This window comes from Microcaecilia unicolor, chromosome 6 (assembly GCF_901765095.1).
Source record: "Microcaecilia unicolor chromosome 6, aMicUni1.1, whole genome shotgun sequence".
NCBI classification, from domain to species: Eukaryota; Metazoa; Chordata; class Amphibia; order Gymnophiona; family Siphonopidae; genus Microcaecilia; species Microcaecilia unicolor.
This window is the reverse complement of record NC_044036.1, coordinates 286,064,976-286,082,598: the sequence shown is the minus strand read 5'-3', so window position 1 is coordinate 286,082,598 and position 17,623 is coordinate 286,064,976. Positions and strand designations below refer to the sequence as shown.

Below are 17,623 nucleotides of genomic sequence, written 5' to 3'. Positions count from 1 at the left end.
CTGGAGTTTTCTTCCTGACTGTACAAAGAAACAGTTTGACACAACTCTCATCAGAGAAATGTTTATTCACAGGACACTACTCCTGACCTGGGCAGGAATGTTCTCAGGAGACAGCTTCACAACAAGAGAAAAATGTATAATTCAAAGCAACTTCTAAATTGAGAACATTTTCAGTCTACTGTGTAAAGATTAGTACAATACCAAATTACAACATCGCTGAAAACAATAAATATTTTCTGTTAAATGTGTATGCGCACACAGCAAAACCATAATGTGCAAGAGGGCAGTTCACTGTCAAGGTCTTTTCTCTCACTGGAGGAATTGACATCTACTGTCAACTTCCATCATGGCAGTGTTCAAACAGAGGAATTGTTGAAGATGATTGAGGCTTTAGATTTATACCCATGTGCTGGGAATTCAGATCAGTGGTGGGATACCATTCAGGAAGGAAACAGATGCCAGTTGTTTGGGCATGCTAGTATGTAGGTGGATTATATAAAGCCTTGTAGCTGGCCATGTTGGGCATTAAGCACCTTCTTTAGTTACCTACCTGAAATGGAAGAATACAATAAAAAACCATCCTGGGTAAGGAAAGATGTCTTACAAGTGGTCATATTCTACAACTGGCAGCTGGGATATATCCTGGGCAGTGTGGACAAAAATGACTGGGCAGATTGCAAGAGTCAATCAGTCTTTTTCTGTCATCACCTACCAAGTTACAATGCTGATGTGAAGTTCTTTTGGGACTGATTGCTTTGCAGAGGAAGCAGAGGGGAAGTGGTGTTGGGTGATTGGTGATTTTGAACTCAGAACTGCAAAGCCCCTTTTGAATCTTTGTAGCAGGAGTTGGTTGCATCTGGCAAACACATGTCCCTGAATGCTTCTGCAAATCCACTTCTGCTTTCCTCATCAGAGAATGTGACAAAGTTGGAGACTGTGCAAACGCCTCTCACATAAGTGATTTTACAGCCTGGCCAGAATCGCACTGCTGCTACCAGGATATGAGCCAGTAACATTCTATCTAGGCATTCTGAATACCTCTTTACTATAAACTATTCCAGGAGGAAAAGCACACCAGGTAGTGGCATTTATGACATTTCTAACCGTTTTTTCCTGGTGTTCTTAGTACAGTGCTGTCAGGGTACTGTAGATGTGACAAATGTATTCCCAGAGCACCACCAGCATTATGTTTGTCATGTGGGCATCTGGTTCTAGAAGGTGAGTTTACCATAGATTATATTTGGAAATTGATTCAGTATATTTCTGTGCACTCTTTTTTTTTTTTTTAGAGTTTAGCAATGAAAATCCAAATCTTCCTCCTTCCTCCATTCATGTGTGTTGTTGGACTGCCTCACGGTCCCTTTAGGATCCAGGTTAGGATGCCACACTTCCCAAGGCAGCAGAGGGCAGAAGAACCCATCACACACAGCAGCAGAGCGTTGAGCAGTCAAGTTTAGCAGGGTTCCCTCCCTTTCCTGCCTTCTTGTTGACTTTTGGGAGCAGCAGGACAAAGGACATGGCCAAGGCGCAGTGGTAGAAACTGTGCACGTATGTGTAATCCCATTCCTACAGAGAGGAGAGACCATGAGAGAAAGACAAAGTTTCAACTGTGTTCCTGTTAGGGGGTGTATTTTCTACTTTCAGTGCAGCCCTTCTGGGCAGAATTCTAACTCCTTTCTGTTTGGAACCTTTTCAGGAATAATGACAAATACACTGAAACGAAAAAAAAAAACAAAAGCACAAGGAGCCTTCGAGGGTGGGAGAGTCAACTCAATATTTATTAGTCACACCCGACACAGTCCGTGTTTCGGCGAAATCACCTCAATATAGATGTTGTTCAGTATTGTCAGGAACGCAAGAGAGGGAGTCCAAAGTACACCCAACAGGTCTCTCTTGTGCAGGATACCGCTTATGAAGCTTTCTGTCGTATCTGCATTTTTCTAGCATCTTTTCAATGTTTTAAGACTACTACCCCTGAAATTTTGACTGAGTTGACAATACTGAACAAAGTCTATATTGATAGACCCCTGACGCAGGCAGTTTTGCTGAAACACAGACCATGTCGGATCTGACTAATAAATATTGAGTTGATGCTCCCCCATCGAAGGCTCCTTCTGCTTGCGTTTCTGAAAAACCCACTGAATCTATTAAAAATCCCTAGGGAAGCCCCTGCATCTCTTTTATAATGCTGCCTGTGCAATACCTCCCATATGCAACTGACAACATCAATTTAAATCTGCCAGCATGCTGTGGATCTTCACTATTGAGTTTCATAGAAGTGCTTTATCTGTGATCCATTTGTAAGTCCCCTATGGCCCATTAAGATCAGGTCTTTCACTACCCCCAATCAACCCTAGTTCCTTTTATCTGGGTCTTATACTAAAATATTTGGGGACAGGGATAGGGGTATGGATAGTTTACATATATATGAATTTCATTGTTGGTTAATTTGTCTATAAGTCCTCTACTGCTTTGCATTATATGTTAAAAACACAACACTGCTACAGAAATGCCCCAGAGCTCCTGAAATGATTATTTCAGTACACTGTGGTCATCATGCAAGGCCCCTAGAAATGGTAGTGAAGAGACAGGCCTGAAGCCCAAGTTTATATAGTATGGTATAGTATGAGGTTTCCAACAAACTCTGTGTTAAAGGAGACAGACTAGGCCAGTCCAAGGTTTATCCCATTTCATCCATGGACTTGTGCTTTTCTTAGAAGAACTAGAAAAAGGAATATGAGTCTGTAGATGCAGTAAGAAAAACCAGGGATGGCTCAGCTTGGCTCTGACATGGAGCTTTTTGGCATCTATAGAGGTTATTGCACAGCTTCTACCTTCTCCTTTCTGTCTGCTGATCATAAGATGAGAGCTATGGCATTCTGTCACTTCCCACACAGTTGTAGCCACCATGGCCTGGCGTCTGGGAAAGAGGAAGGGCTGGTGTTCCCAGATTGCAGCAAAGCATAGAGTACGTCACCACCTTGCTCTGGCATGACCTCATCTGTTAGCCTTGGTCTCTTAAGGAGCCTCCCTGTCTCTCCACTACAATGAGATGACCTCATTAGGATTCGCCCTGTTTTCTCTCTATCCCCTTTCCTTTCTGCTCACGTCTCCCTGTTGGCAGTGCTGAAGACCCAGGACATGCAGCACTGACTGAGTGCCTGTATTATGATTTTGGGGCATGGCCAAGAAATTTTAAAGAAGCAAAAGCATCACATAAGGCTTTAATGCCACCTTCATGATAGCTTGACAAGGGTGTCATGCAGCAAAATTTGAGCAGTCAGGAATCCAGTTTCCCAGTATCCTGATCACAGAATGTCTATTTTATTAACTACATACACACAGTGCCATAGTGAGGGCAGCTGGCACCCGGGGCGCACCCTACCCCCTCTGGAGCGCACCCCCCCGTAGCACGCACTTACATCGCAAAGCGGCGAGGGATGGGCGGTAGGGCCGATCCGCTCTGACTGCACGTTGCTGGGAGCTGTGTCGGCTCCGCTGGTTCCCTGCTCTCTCTGCCCCGGAACAGGAAGTAACCTGTTCAGAGGCAGAGCAAGTAGGAAACCAGCTCCTATGCCAGTACACACACACACACACAACACACACAGGTGTTTGTGGCCAATGAAAGGGCTGGGCAAAAATATTGAGAGAGCCAGTAAGACTAATTGAATGGCTTTTGAAATAAAATATCATCCAGGAATTTCTGGAAGGAAAATATCCCCCATCCACAGACACCCTTGTATAAAAAGCAGTATGACACTATAGCCTGAACTTGCCCTCTTTTCCCGGATTCCATAAAGGTTGCCCCAGTCTGAGCACGCAGATCAGATGCACATTCAATGAGTTAACGAGGTGTCAACAATCAATAATTGGAGTTAATTGGCACCAATTTGGATTGATATGCGTATTTGGCCTAGTTGTTATTTTATGACATCCATGTCTAAATTTCCTAGTGTGCAACTCAAAAAAGGGCATGGCCATGGGAAGGGCATGGGCAGGTCAGGGTCATTCCCACAAATTAGATGCAAATCAGTGGCATAGCTATGGGGGCCAGGACCTCCTCAAATTGGCTCTGGGGACCCCGGTTTGGCTGGCGGGGTCCCCAACCCCAACCTCCGCCAGCTGAAGTGTTTATCTGTCCCGCGCTAGTCTCACACTTGCCTCCTCTCCTATTTCCAGTCGTGCCGTGCATGCTCTCCTTTTAATGAAACCGAGCATGCTCGCTCATGCTCAGTTTCATTAAAATGAGCGTGCAGTGCACAGCGCGCTGAAAACTGAAGAGGAAGCAAGTGCGAGACCAACATTGGTGGTCGGAAGCGGCAGGGGAGGGGGCAGCAGCTAGGGGAGGTGGACTAAAATGTGCCCCCCCACTTTGGGCTCTGGCCCCCCCTCCCGCTGAGGTCTGGCTATGCCGCTGGTGCAGATTAATAGAATACTTGGATTTCCGCGCCCAACTGCCATCAGTTGGGCAGAAGAACTTACATCGGGTTTCAGCATGTTCAAGTCCTTGTGCCCACAGCTGGGCACAGGAGTTAACTCTAAGCAGTATTCTGTAAAGTGCGCTTGGTGTGGAATGCTTAGAATACAAGATCTTTCCAGTGCTTAACTTCAGGCACCATTTACTGATTCCAGCCCTTTGTGTGTCTGATCCGACATATCGTCTTCTACCACACATGCTCACAAACTGAACTGGAGGAATTATTTCTTAGTACCTCAAAAAAGAAGTGGAGCATGAGAGCCAAAGCCCCAAAGCAGAAGCCTGGACCAATCTGCTGGGTATAAACACTCTTCTCAGGGTACAGACCCCTCTTCTCTTTCATTTTGGTTAACTATGTAGAGAGAACAGACAAAAAAAAAAAATCAGTGGTTTGTATCTTAAACTGTTCCTGGGGTTTGCTCAAGGTGGCATAGATCTATTCATCTCTCCTTCTGCCTCCCTCACAAACCCAATGCAGAAACATTTCAAATTAAGTCAGAAAGTTAGCATAGTAATTTTGATTTATATAGCTGCATTCACTGAAAGAGAACTGCAAATAGTCAAGAGAAGTCTGGGTTTGAATCCCATTGATTTTCCTTGTGATCTTGGGCAAGTATCTTCATCTTCCATTGCCTCAGGTACAGATTTAAGATTGTATGCCCTCTGGATATATGGAAAATCATACTGTAGTGAATATAACTCACCTTGAACTAGCAATAAAAAGGGTGGCTAAGTCTACCATTGACTGGATGTGGACGTGATCCACTGTCAGGCCTGACTTGTGGTGGCATTCTCTTCCACCTTCATTTCATATGGAGCAGGATTACTTGACATTCAGAAAGGGATTAAAATCTTTCCCTTTTAGGGAGCCCTTTAGCAAGTGAGTGGATGGTTCTTAGGATTGATTCTGTGGGACAGGTTTTGGGGGTGGGTCTGGATGGATTTGTTTTATATGGTCTGTTTTGTTAAAGGTTGTTTTGTTTATTTGCTGATTTTTTTTTTTTTGTATAAGTCCCTTTGTACACTACCTGGATCACATTTCTTGCTATGAGGGTTATAAATTTTATAGAAAAATAAAACATGGAGCGGAGGAGTGGCCTAGTGGTTAGGGTGGTGGACTTTGGAACTGAGGAACTGAGTTCAATTCCCACTTCAGGCACAGGCAGCTCCTTGTGACTCTGGGCAAGTCATTTAACTCTCCATTGCCCCAGGTACAAATAAGTACCTGTATATAATATGTAAGCCAAGCGGCATTGAGCCTGCCATGAGTGGGAAAGCGCAGGGTACAAATGTAATAAAAATAGTAGACAATAAATAGAGATCCTTAGCTCCTTAGCAAATGTTAGGAATTATTCAGAAAGGAATGGAGAATAAAGCTGAGAATATCATAATTTCTTTGTATCAGTCCATGGTGCAATTGCAGTTCTGGTTACTCCATCTCAAAAAAGAAAGATAAAGTAGAAAAGGTACAAAGAATAGTGAACAAAATGATAAAGGAGATAGAACAACTCTCCTATGAGGAAAGACTAAAGAAGTTAGGGTTCTTCAGTTTACAGAAAAGATGCCTGAGAGGAAATACGATTAAGGACTATAAAATCCTGAGTGAAGTGGAACAGGTAAATAAGGGACACTTATTTATCCAAGGAATAGGGGACACCCCATGAAACCAACTGAAAAAAAATGTTTTCAGCAGGTGTACAATCCAGCTGTAGAGTTTGTTGCCAGAAATTGTGGTCAAGGCATTCAGCACAGCTGGGTTCAAACAAGTTCCAGGAGGGAAAGGTTCAATAACTGTTTACCCCTGGGAATAAGAAGCTAGGAATGGAGCTGCTCTTTGAGATTGTGCTGGGTACTTGTTACCTAGATTGACTTCTATCTGAGATCATATGGACCTTTGGTCTGACCCAGGAGGCACATTTATTTATTATATATTGGACATGGTCTGTCTAGTCTCCCTGTATATAATTTGTGCATTTGTCACAGTCAGTCATACTTCAAAAAATATTTGCGATATCTTTTCAAAATATGGAGAGGAGTAAATATGGAAGTCCTCTGGTTGCCTGTGGGCACTTTCTACCCAATGGCTTGCAAGCTAATTTTCAAAGGCAAGGAGTTATCATGGAGATTTTCCTGACCTACTGCACAGGTGCAAGGTAAAGAATATGTAGAATGCAAAATTAAAATCCCCACATTTACATACTGGGCCAGGCCCACCCTAACCTGGCCCAAGTGCTAGGGAGGGGTGATGTTCACCTATAGGGGAAAATCCTGTGAAAATCTATTTACATAAAAATATCGTTTTAATACTTGTCCTCAGGTACACACACCCCTGTTTACTAAGCTGCGTGGAAATGTTAACACAGCCCATTCAAAGTGAACGGGCTGTGACAGCATTAGCGCACGGCAGCCTCTAACGTAGCTTAGTCAACAGGGGGGTTAGGTTATAAGCCATCTGGGGGCAGGAAAATAACTTCTGTACTTGAACGTAACTCACCCTGAACTTCTGAGAAAGGCATGAGCTAAATAAAAAAAATCCTTTTAACCTTACCTGTATTGGGTTTTTTTTTAATGCTATAGTTTGTGTCAAAATTGCCTTATTTGAGGAGAATACAGAAATGATTTTTTTCACAGGACACATTTCACATGGGCAGAGGACACATTGACACACATGAATCAGGGTTCTGATCACTGCAAAGCTTCTGTGGGTATAAAAGTAATACAGGGCTGTGTAAAGACTTGTGCAATTCATGTACATCTCCCAACTGGTAAACATATACATGTACATCTCTCTGCTAGGAAAAGTACTTCTGCTGTTACACATATACTTTCGGCTGTGGAGGGCGGTTGGGAGCAGGGGTAGTGAAAATATGGACATACATCTCTCTATATTTTTTCCCTTTCATTTTTAGCAGACCTTTGTTAGGTACCAAGTTGGTGTCAGCTCATAGTGACCCTCTGGATAGTTGCCCTGAACTGTGATCAGTCTACAGTCATGGGGCTAATTGTTGATAGAGGGGTATTCATAGAAGCAGTAATTGTATCAATTCATCGTATTGTCTGTCTTCCTCTTTTGCATTGTCTTTCAGCCTTGCTAAGTAGAACATCTTTCTCTAATGATTTTTTTCTTTGCATGATGTGTACAAGTATGAAAGTCGAAGTCTTGTCATTTGAGCTTCCAGGAAAACTCATGATTGTTCTTTGGGCAGGCCAGTGCATGGTATACGCAGTATTCTTCTCCAGCACCATAATTAGAAGGCATCGATTTTCTTCCTGTCTTGCTTCTTCAATGTCAAACATTTCACATCCATATAACGTTATTGATAATACCATGGCAGACCCTTACATAGTAAATTGTATTTATTTGCTTATCCCCTTTCAAATTTGAGACGTTCTCTTTCCCCATGCTTCTTCTGAGGCCTGTTTCTTGATTCTGGATTTTTTCTGTATCCAGGCTTTGGATGCCTTGAGTTCTCTTTCAATGAAATACAGCTGAACAAAATATCAGATCCTGGTATGATGGCAAGGTGCCCCTGCGGGCAGGGTGGGTTCCCCCTTCCCTCCTTAAAATGCAAAGACATTTCACCCTTTCAAAGATCGGATATCACTTTTTGGGACTTTGCATTGACTCATTGCTCAGCCATGAAGACTGCCTGCACAGTCAACAGCTGATGAGTTGTAGATGGAAGGAATACTGCATGAGAGGAATGAGTAAGGACAAAAATTCAGTAGAGGGAGTGGAGATGAAGAGATACCAGCTGAGCTCTGTAAGCAGGTTATCTCTATGTGGGTTAGCTTTGTTGGGTGAATTTGGGAATTTTTAACATGTAGAGAGGAATTTCAGGAATGTCCAGATCCTCCAGATTGTCAGGGGAATCAGAGAGTGTTTTGTAAAAGATTTCCTTCTGTGTTGTCAATGGGGGAAGGATCTTGTAGAAATCACTCACTCCTTCAGAGTGCTGGTCTCTGGTATGCTCTCATTTCTTGCCAGGAGCAGTGCTTTTGGGCCTCTCATAAAAAAGCAGGCACAGCATTATAGGAGTCAATTAAAAAAAACTATTAGGGGTGCTACATTTGACACATAATAGTGAAGGAATTTGCTTAGTATTGGAAGTGCTTAAGCATCCACTTCAACCACAAAGCTGGCAGCTCTGCAAGTTCATCTGCTCCTTCCAAGCAGAGATACTGCTGTACAATTAAGTTTTCTCCCTTAGAGCCCAAGTATTCATCATTGTAACCAGATCCTGTGATAATTTAACTTCTGTAGGAACAATTACGAGATCTCTAGGAGTAGTTTTTTTTTTTTCAAGAAATACAGAGGTAATTAATTATAAGAGGGCAGAGTTTCACAGAACCAGCTTCCATTCAGAAATTCCTGAGCCACTAAAAACACAGGTAACTCCCTGGGGCTGGATGTGGGCAGGTTTCCAGGTAGGGAACAAATTAAGAAATTGCAGGAATAGATTTTTGGTTTGTTAAAATGCTTTTACAGTTTGAACTAGAGAAATCTTAAACACATTGCCGCTAGATTTAACTAAGTCATCTTTTATTAGGAAACTAGATGGATTGTTGACTGTGGCTGATGTTATTGATGTACTTTTCATGCGATAGTATCAAAAATATTATCAAGGTCACACACGACATCAGACTATGAAGAGCAGATGACTTCCCCCTCTGAAAAGTGCATGTCCTTCAGTTAATGGCTAGATAACAAGCGTATACCAATGATGCAATGCCTGGAGAGGGCAATGGTTCCATCTTACCCATTTCACAGTGATTATGAGTACTGCGGTTCCAATGGGTCCTGAGTAGACTCCATAGCCCCAGCGGTCCTGATATATGCGCACTGCAATGGTGAGCACGCCAAACATCACAAAGGTGGATCTTTTGGGCTCATCAAATTCTGCCAGTGCTGTAGAACAAGAAACAAAGGTGAGGATAAGGGTGTTGTTATATACACCTCTACTCTTACTTTAAATGTATTGGAGTGGCCAGATGAGACTAGTGTTGGGAATAGTCTTGCTACTTAGGTAACAAATTTCCTCACCTTCATGCCTGCTTGTTATTTAAAAAAAAAAATCTTGCAGACTTAATACTTATTTTGGCCATTTCTTCCCTTCATTCAGGTTTTTAACTTGATGAGAAGCTGTATCTGTGGAGCTATAGTGCTATGAACTTTCATTCACAACTATTTCTGGTATTTTCTCTCTCTTTGTCATATCCTCCATCAAAACTCAGTAGAACAACAAATTGTAGCTCCCTCTAAAGGCCATCTATAGACACTAAGCAGGCAAGTTATCTAGGAGCTTTTACTGCACCTTGATTTACCATGGGCGTCAGCACAACCTGCGGTATAAGTCTCACCAGTTGACTACTTGTGTGCAAGCAGCATTATTCCAGCAACCTGAGAGTATTGGACTTCAAAGCTGTGGCGAGCCTAAAGGACCTGGTGCGCCCCCCCCCCCCCCCATCATTGTGGGCCTATGAGCCCTGTTTATGGTGCTCCAGTGGTCTTAGGCAAGCACGTTCCCCAGTTGCTCTGCTCTGCCTCCAAAATGGTGCACCCCTAGTGGTAGTCTCATACTACTACCGCTAGGGGACATATTTTCTTATATGGAAACATAACTCCTAGTAGTAGCAGCAGCAGCAGCATGAGACTACCACTAGGGGTGCCATTTTGGTGATGTTGCCGGCAGAGCAGGAGCAACTGGATTCATTCCTGCCCTAAGGCCACTGAACCACCTGGTACAGCACTCGTGGGCCCATGGTGGTGGTGGTGGTGGGAGCCCTCTGGGGTGTGGGGGAATATGGACAAGGCAGTTTTGATTGGGGTAGGGGGTTATGATCAGGGGGCATGACACCAGCCACTTTAGGCTCTGACCCAGGAGCATTGAGCTGTGCCTTTGAGGCCCAATGCTGCCAGCACGGTAAAATAACTCTAGCGTTGGCTGGGGTTATTTCACCATTGATTTAGAGTCATAACGTGGCTTATGGTGTGCAGTCTGTGTACACCACAAGTCATGTTCAATTTTTACACAGTAATGAGCTACTTTTCATGTATTTGCATCTCTTTACTGTGTAACATGTAGTGACCTAAATATCATCGTGGTAGGGTGACAAGCTGCATTAGAGCTCTTTAAGTCCTATTAATGGGGCAAATAATACAACTTAAGACCCTAATGCAGCTTGATAACTTACCCCAAAGTCTGTAATGTAGGAGTGGGGTAATTTTATACATTTTTTTAAAAGTGTAAGGCCTGTTTTATATGTGGAAAGACATTTTATAAAATTGTACAGCAGTATACAGACTATTCCATACAACACTAAATGTGTCATGTGTATGTATTCCCAGGGGGCATAGTTTGGGTGGAACAGAGGTGGAGTTGTGATATACACACATTTTTAAAATTGGGTGAGTGCATGCATACATTTACTCTAACTCTGGAGCAGATGTAGGCATTTGTGCACTTCAGGGTTGGTTTATATAGGTATATTTTTGGACATCTCACATAGGTACCCTGTTATAAAATCAGGCCCTAAATCATAAGCAGCGGAATGGGGCTTGCCAATGTGTCTGAGGCCCCACCAATATTTTGCTCAATAAATCAGCAACTAGAGAGCGTGGGTGCGAGGCTGCAAATTGGTTTGTTTGGCCCCTCCAACCAAATGCATGTTCCACTGTCCCTGCCTTAAATGCTGCTACTGCAGCACATCTTAGAGTGAGAAATATTCACTCAACACAAATCTTCATGCAATGTCACTAGCGGTCTAGCAATTACATCATTTGTTACTTTTTTACTTCTTTACTTTTTTTACATAATGATAAAAATGGAGGAAAAGTGCCTCAGCAGTAAAAGGCTTCTTGCTGCTGCAGCGATCAGCACTATGGCTGTCGGCCAACGTCTCTATTCAATGTGAACACCACAGCACCTTTTAACTTGGACCAGTCATCAATCGAAAAACCTCCTTTACTTTTTATTCAATTATTTGCTTCTATTATTTATTTGGATTTTGCTCACACCTTTTTCAGTAGTAGCTCAAGGTGAGTTACATTCAGGTACACTGGATATTTATTTGTCCCTGGAGGGCTCACAATCTAATTTTGTACCTGAGGCAATAGAGGGTTAAGTGACTTGCCCAAGATCACAAGGAGTAGCAGTGGGATTTGAAACGGCCACCTCTGGATGTCAAGATTGCTGCTCTAACCACTAGGCTACTCCTCCACTCCTAGCAAAATAGTCTGTATTTGTCAATGCTGCCATTGGAACTGCCCGAGATACAATATTGCCCTTAAGGACACTCATGCAGCAAATGGAGAAAATCTGTCATTGAAACTGCCACTTAGTGTGTACCACATCTTAGAGAACAGTATGCTCCTATGAGGCGCCTCGTTCCTGCAGGAAGCAGGCCAACCCTCTCCAGTCTTAGGTAATAGTTCATTTGAATGGGAGATGAGAAGCATGTTGCCAACTCTCCGTAGATTGGAGACTTCTTAGGTCTGGGGGACTTTGCCAAAAAACCTTCATTTTTTTCTCTTTCCCTGACTGATGTGTTATACTTTGACATAGACATTTAATTTAGGGCTCTGATTACTAAGGTGCGTTAGTGTTTTTAGTGCACCTACACTTAGCTTGCACGTTAACCATGTAGGTGCCTATAGGGATATTGTAGGCACGTACATGGTTAACGCGCATTAAAAACATTAACGCACCTATAACGCTGCTTAGTAAACAGGGCCCTTAATTTATTTATTTGGATTTATTTATTTATTTACCACCTTTTTTTGAAGACATGCACCCAATGTGGTCTACCGCAAGAAATTCTGGACACAGGCAATAGATAATTACAGCAGTGAACATATTCAAATAGCAATACACCTTATAGCACGGTATGCTACTTACAATGTCAACACAACATACAATAAAAAAAAATCTCAATAGATAGCATAGGGTATTAGTGAAGGTGGAATATATAGACAGATAAAATTGGGTAGCAGGAGTTAGGTAAAGGATAAGGGGACTAATTTAAAGAAAATTGCTTGTGAATTCAGAAATGTAGATAAATATAATCTCGGCTAAGGTAGGAGTGGATAAACAAGTCCAGCTACAGGATGTGGAGCCAGTGTTAGTACTTGGGTGTGTGACTAGCTAGTTAGTTCCTTCTTCTATTGGAAGAAGAGTCAAGCTTTCACCTGCTTCCTACAGTAAAGATAGTCTTGCATTCTTGATCTCTGTCTTATGAAAGCTTTTCTAGGAGGTTTTAGACACTTGAATACACAAATTCTTTGTAATATTAACTACTAGTAAAAAAGACCCGTTTCTGTCAGAAATGAAACGGGCGCTAGCAAGGTTTTCCTTGGAGTGTATGTTTGTGAGAGAGTGTGTGAGAGAGACTTCCAATGGTGGACTCTCGAGACTTCTGCTGAAGTCTTGGAGGCCGCCCTTGTAGGTATCGGCAGCCATTTTGAACAGCGATCCGGCAGCAGGGGAGCACCAGTGCCAGCAGCGGGCAGGCAGGACCGGGGATCTTTCCTGCCTGCCCCGAAGAATTGGTTACACAACCTGGGTGGATGAAGGAGGGGCAAGTGAAGAGAGCAGGGTCGTTGGACATGGGTGGCTGGAGGGGGGGGCAGGTGGAGAGTAGTGTCGCTGGACATGGATGGCTGCAGGGGGGGCAGGGGGAGAGGAGGGTTGCAGGACATGGGTGGCTGGAGGGGGGCAGGGGAGAGGATGGTCGTTGTTTGATGCACTGCTCCCTGCCACTTGCTCCGCGTGTTTCCCTACTCCTCCCCCTGCCTGGGAATCAGCTGTGAGTGACGTCAGCCTGGCTACGGAGCCTAGCTCAGCAACTCCAAAGCCGCCATGGACACAGGCAGACACATTAGAATGTTGGTGGTGAGAATTATTATATAGGATAAATGACTGAGGTTGATAATAAAAAATCTCAATAAACAGATTTATAGACAAAAAAAGGGGAAAGGAAAATTTGCATTTAGGCTTTTGAAGCCAAGATGGAGGTGAATGTCTACTTACCCATTAGTGAGACCCACATGGACAAGGCGGTCCCATAAATACTGAAATATTCCAGGATGTCGTACCTCATGAAACACAGCACAGCTAAACCGGGACCATCACAGGCATGATAAAACTATGCAGGACAAAAGAAGTCATTACTATTCATCAGGATAGTGCAGAAGACATATTCTTACAGCTGAGACTCTGGATAGCACTGTACCTGAGGATTTGAAACCTGAGATCCCATACTGTCCCATGCTCACTGTTGTGTTTATGTCTTCAATCTTTTTCCCTCTACATTTTTTTTAATTCATTTTGATTCTAAACTGTGCAAGGCAGTGGTGTAGCCAAGGGTGGGCCCGGGTGGGCCCAGGCCCACCCACTTTGGGCTTAGGCCCACCCAGTAGCAGCACACCTATGATGTGGCTGGCAGGGATCCCTAAGCCTCACCAGCCGAAAACTCCCAACTATCCCTCTTGCATACCTTGTAAATAGCAGATCTTAGCCTGAATGAGCAGCAACTGATACATACTGCTCACACTAGCCCCACAGCCTTCCTTCTGATGTATTCCCACCTATGCGGAAACAGGAAGTTTCATCAGAGGGAAGGCTGTGGGGTCAACATGAGCAGTGCGTATTAGTTGCTGCTCGCTGCCGGTGAAAGTCTGCTATTTAAAAGGTTAGGGGGATGTCTCAGAGACCATATGGTATAAAGGCGAGAGAGGGAGAGACCAAAGCACTTGTGGGTTAGGGCAGAGTTCTTCTGCCCACCCATTTTGGGCCTAGGCCCACCCAAAATTGGGTGTCTGGCTACGCCCCTGGTGCAAGGGAGGAGCCCTTGGTCCTTATGCGCTGACTCTATAATCACACATTCTTGCTCTATGACACTGAGGCCCTCATGATCAAAAGCAAACTCCGGCGCTAGAGGCTGTTAACGCCATACTAGCGCCAGAGTTTGCAGCCGACCCAAGATCAGAACCCTCGAGTGCCTGAAACAGCGCACTCGAGGGCTCTCAGTGCAAGTAGCATGCAAATGCATGCTAAACAGGGCTTCTAGCGCAATTAGCTTGCAAATGCATGCTAATCGGCGCTTAACACATTCATCCCCAATGATCAGCGACCAGCGCGCCAAAGATTGGGTCGCTGGCTGCAGCAAAATCAACGCCAGCTCCGAGCTGGCGTTAGATTTTGCGGATCATTGGGGAGGAATGGTGAGCCCTGTCCAGCATGCAGTTGCATGCTGGCAGGCCTCCCTTCCCCCCAAAGCAAACGCGAATGGGGGGCTGGAGGTCCGGTGGACCTCTGGTCCCCCCGATGATCCCCCCCCATGTTCACAGAGGGCTGGAGATCCGGTGGGTCTCCAGCACCCCCACCCCTTGAACCCACAGAACTCCAAGTGGCCACCTCCCGAAAAACGCTGTCCTACCCTCCCACCCAGCAATGGGGGGGGGGGAGGGGCTGGAAGATCGGTGGGTCTCCAGCCCCCCAAACCCCCACAAATCGTTGATTGGCTGCCTCCAGCCAAAGGATCGCCCACGCATTCTACTTAGATTCCCTGGTGGTCCGTGGTGTGGTGTGGTGTGGTGTCGTGAACGCCCCCTCCCGACCCCCCTACCTTTTGTTGGAGGAGGGACGCAGCCTGCCTGCCTCCCTCCTCTTCTAGTTAGTCAACACCCAAAATGGCGGCACCCAGCCCCGCCCATTGCATCCTGGGATGCGCTGGGCGGGGCTACAGACCATGGAGGAGGCAGCTAGCATCAGTGATATCTGCTGCTTTTTGTGGCAGTGCTGGGCCTTCCTCCCAGTATTGATACACAGAATTGCACGAGTGGAGAAACCACTAGCACACAAGAAGTTACAAGTTTACCTCATTTATTGTATTTATGTTTATAGTTGATCATTTTACTATTGTTATGCCGTTAACAAAATTGGAAGTTTTATGTTAAACTGTACCTGCTGTACACTGCCCTGGGTGAATCTCTTCATAAAGGCAGTTAATAAATCCCAATAAATAAAATAAATAAGCCAGTGCTAGGACCACAGCGGCAGAGTGAGGCTTTATTCAAAAAACATTCCCATCAGGCTGGCCCTGGAGGGAAGCTTTGGTATAAGGGGGGGCGAAAGCGAGTCAGGCACAGACAGTAGTCAGAAGAATTTCATCCTGGTTTCAGTTTGATGACATCTAATTTCCCCAGAATTGCTGACAGGAAATTTCTGGGATTTAGTAAAATTCCATCTAGATATGCTAACTCTAGAAAGCCAGTTTAGTTCTGTCCACTAATGATGGGTATGAACTAGGAAATCTATTTGAAAGAAGTGGATTGGCAAAATCATCTGAGAGTTTAAAAAAAAAAAAAAACAACCCAAACCCCACAAATTCAGCAAACTGATTTTATGAACCTGTTTTTAAATTGCACTGCTTGGCTCCCTGTAACAAACTCTGATATGTGTTTATTATGAACTCTTAATCGATATCTTTCCCCATCTTCTCATCCCCAGTGAATAAGACCTATCCAGTCCCTCACACTGTATGCATTCCCTGTCATCTGGTTTAGCTGAAAATATTTTCATCATCTAAAGACTCCCCAGAAAAATATTTTTGGGGTAACCAAGTCTGACTGTATTTAAAGATGTATTACGATATCACCCATTTACAACTGACAACAGTGAATGTTTCACTGTACAGTGCCTGCATCATTTCTAACCAGCATACAGAGTTAACACCCTCATCCTCCCCGTCTCATCTGCCCGCAACCTCGGAGTCATCTTTGACTCCTCTCTTTCCTTCTCTGCGCATATCCAGCAGATAGCCAAGACCTGTCGCTTCTTCCTCTTTAACATCAGCAAAATTCGCCCTTTCCTCTCTGAACACACCACCCGAACTCTCGTCCACGCTCTCATTACCTCTCGCCTGGACTACTGCAACTTACTCCTCACCGGCCTCCCACTTAGCCATCTATCCCCCCTTCAGTCTGTTCAGAACTCTGCTGCACGTCTCATATTCCGCCAGAACCGATATACTCATATCACCCCTCTCCTCAGGTCACTTCACTGGCTTCCGATCAGATACCGCATTCAATTCAAGCTTCTCCTTCTTACCTACAAATGCACTCAGTCTGCTGCCCCTCACTACCTCTCTACCCTCATCTCCCCTTACGTTCCCGCCCGTAACCTCCGTTCACAGGATAAATCCCTCCTCTCAGTACCCTTCTCCACCACCGCCAACTCCAGGCTCCGCTCATTCTGCCTCGCCTCACCCTATGCTTGGAACAACCTTCCTGAACCCTTACGCCAAGCCCCCTCCCTGCCCATCTTCAAGTCTTTGCTTAAAGCCCACCTCTTCAATGCTGCGTTCGGCACCTAACCCTTACCGTTCAGTGAATCCAGACTGCCCCAATTTGACTGCCCCGATCGGACCGACCGTTCACTTGTCTATTAGATTGTAAGCTCTTTGAGCAGGGACTGTCTCTCTTTGTTAAATTGTACAGCGCTGCGTAACCCTAGTAGCGCTCTAGAAATGTTAAGTAGTAGTAGTAGTAGTAGTAGTACATACAGTCTCATCCTGAACATAAGGAGAGAATGATTTTCCTTTCTTTTCTTTTTTTTGAGGGAGAGATAAATAAAATCCCCAAACTTCACCTGGAAAAGGTAAAAGATCTTTCATTCATACCTTATTTAGCACTAGATGAATCTTGATTTGATCTTTAATAACCATAAGCCACTGATAGGTGCAAAGTATGCCCTTGGTGTAGAATTGCCCCATGGGCAGGAAAAGAATAGGAAATTCTTACCGCAATGAAGAACATGGCAAAAAAGTACACCATAGCTTCCATGTGGAATTTCCTCTTGGCTGCAATGCTGATGGTGGGAAGGAATGCTAGGCTGCTAATGGTCGGTAGGAGGAGCTTGGCCACAATCGAGCCCATGAAATTAATAAAAAAGCAAGAAACAGAAAATGGTTAAAAACAATCAAGAAAAACAAGCACAACTTAAAGGATAGAAGACAATCTCTCGAGTCAGGTCTGGCTGCACTGGACCAGTGGTGGATCAGTGTCAGCTGTGGCAAATAGTCTTCAAATTTTAAATGTCCATGACTAGGATCATTGTATGTGAAGTCATCAGAGCACAACAGCTG

At 44.3% G+C, this 17,623-nt stretch overlaps 1 protein-coding gene across 1 annotated transcript; it reads right to left on the bottom strand.

The window, feature by feature from the left end:
* Positions 1 to 1,337: 1,337 nt before the first annotated feature.
* On the bottom strand, positions 1,338 to 17,414 carry MYMK (myomaker, myoblast fusion factor). The gene is made up of 5 exons (XM_030207704.1): positions 17,280 to 17,414; positions 13,507 to 13,621; positions 9,238 to 9,386; positions 4,713 to 4,829; positions 1,338 to 1,566 (listed from the first exon to the last, which is right to left on the bottom strand). The coding sequence occupies exons 1-5, from the start codon at positions 17,412 to 17,414 to the stop codon at positions 1,420 to 1,422; spliced, it is 663 nt and encodes a 220-aa protein (XP_030063564.1). The 3' UTR covers positions 1,338 to 1,419.
* Positions 17,415 to 17,623: the final 209 nt, after the last annotated feature.

Excerpts from the sequence above, each read along its gene's own strand:
- MYMK (XM_030207704.1), bottom strand. The coding sequence starts at position 17,414 with ATGGGCTCGATTGTGGCCAAGCTCCTCCTACCGACCATTAGCAGCCTA. Across the intron at positions 9,387-13,506 it reads CATGTGGGTCTCACTAATGG|CACTGGCAGAATTTGATGAG; the intron begins GTAAGTAGACAT and ends CTTGTTCTACAG. Across the intron at positions 1,567-4,712 it reads TGCTCCACTTCTTTTTTGAG|GAATGGGATTACACATACGT; the intron begins GTACTAAGAAAT and ends TCCTCTCTGTAG.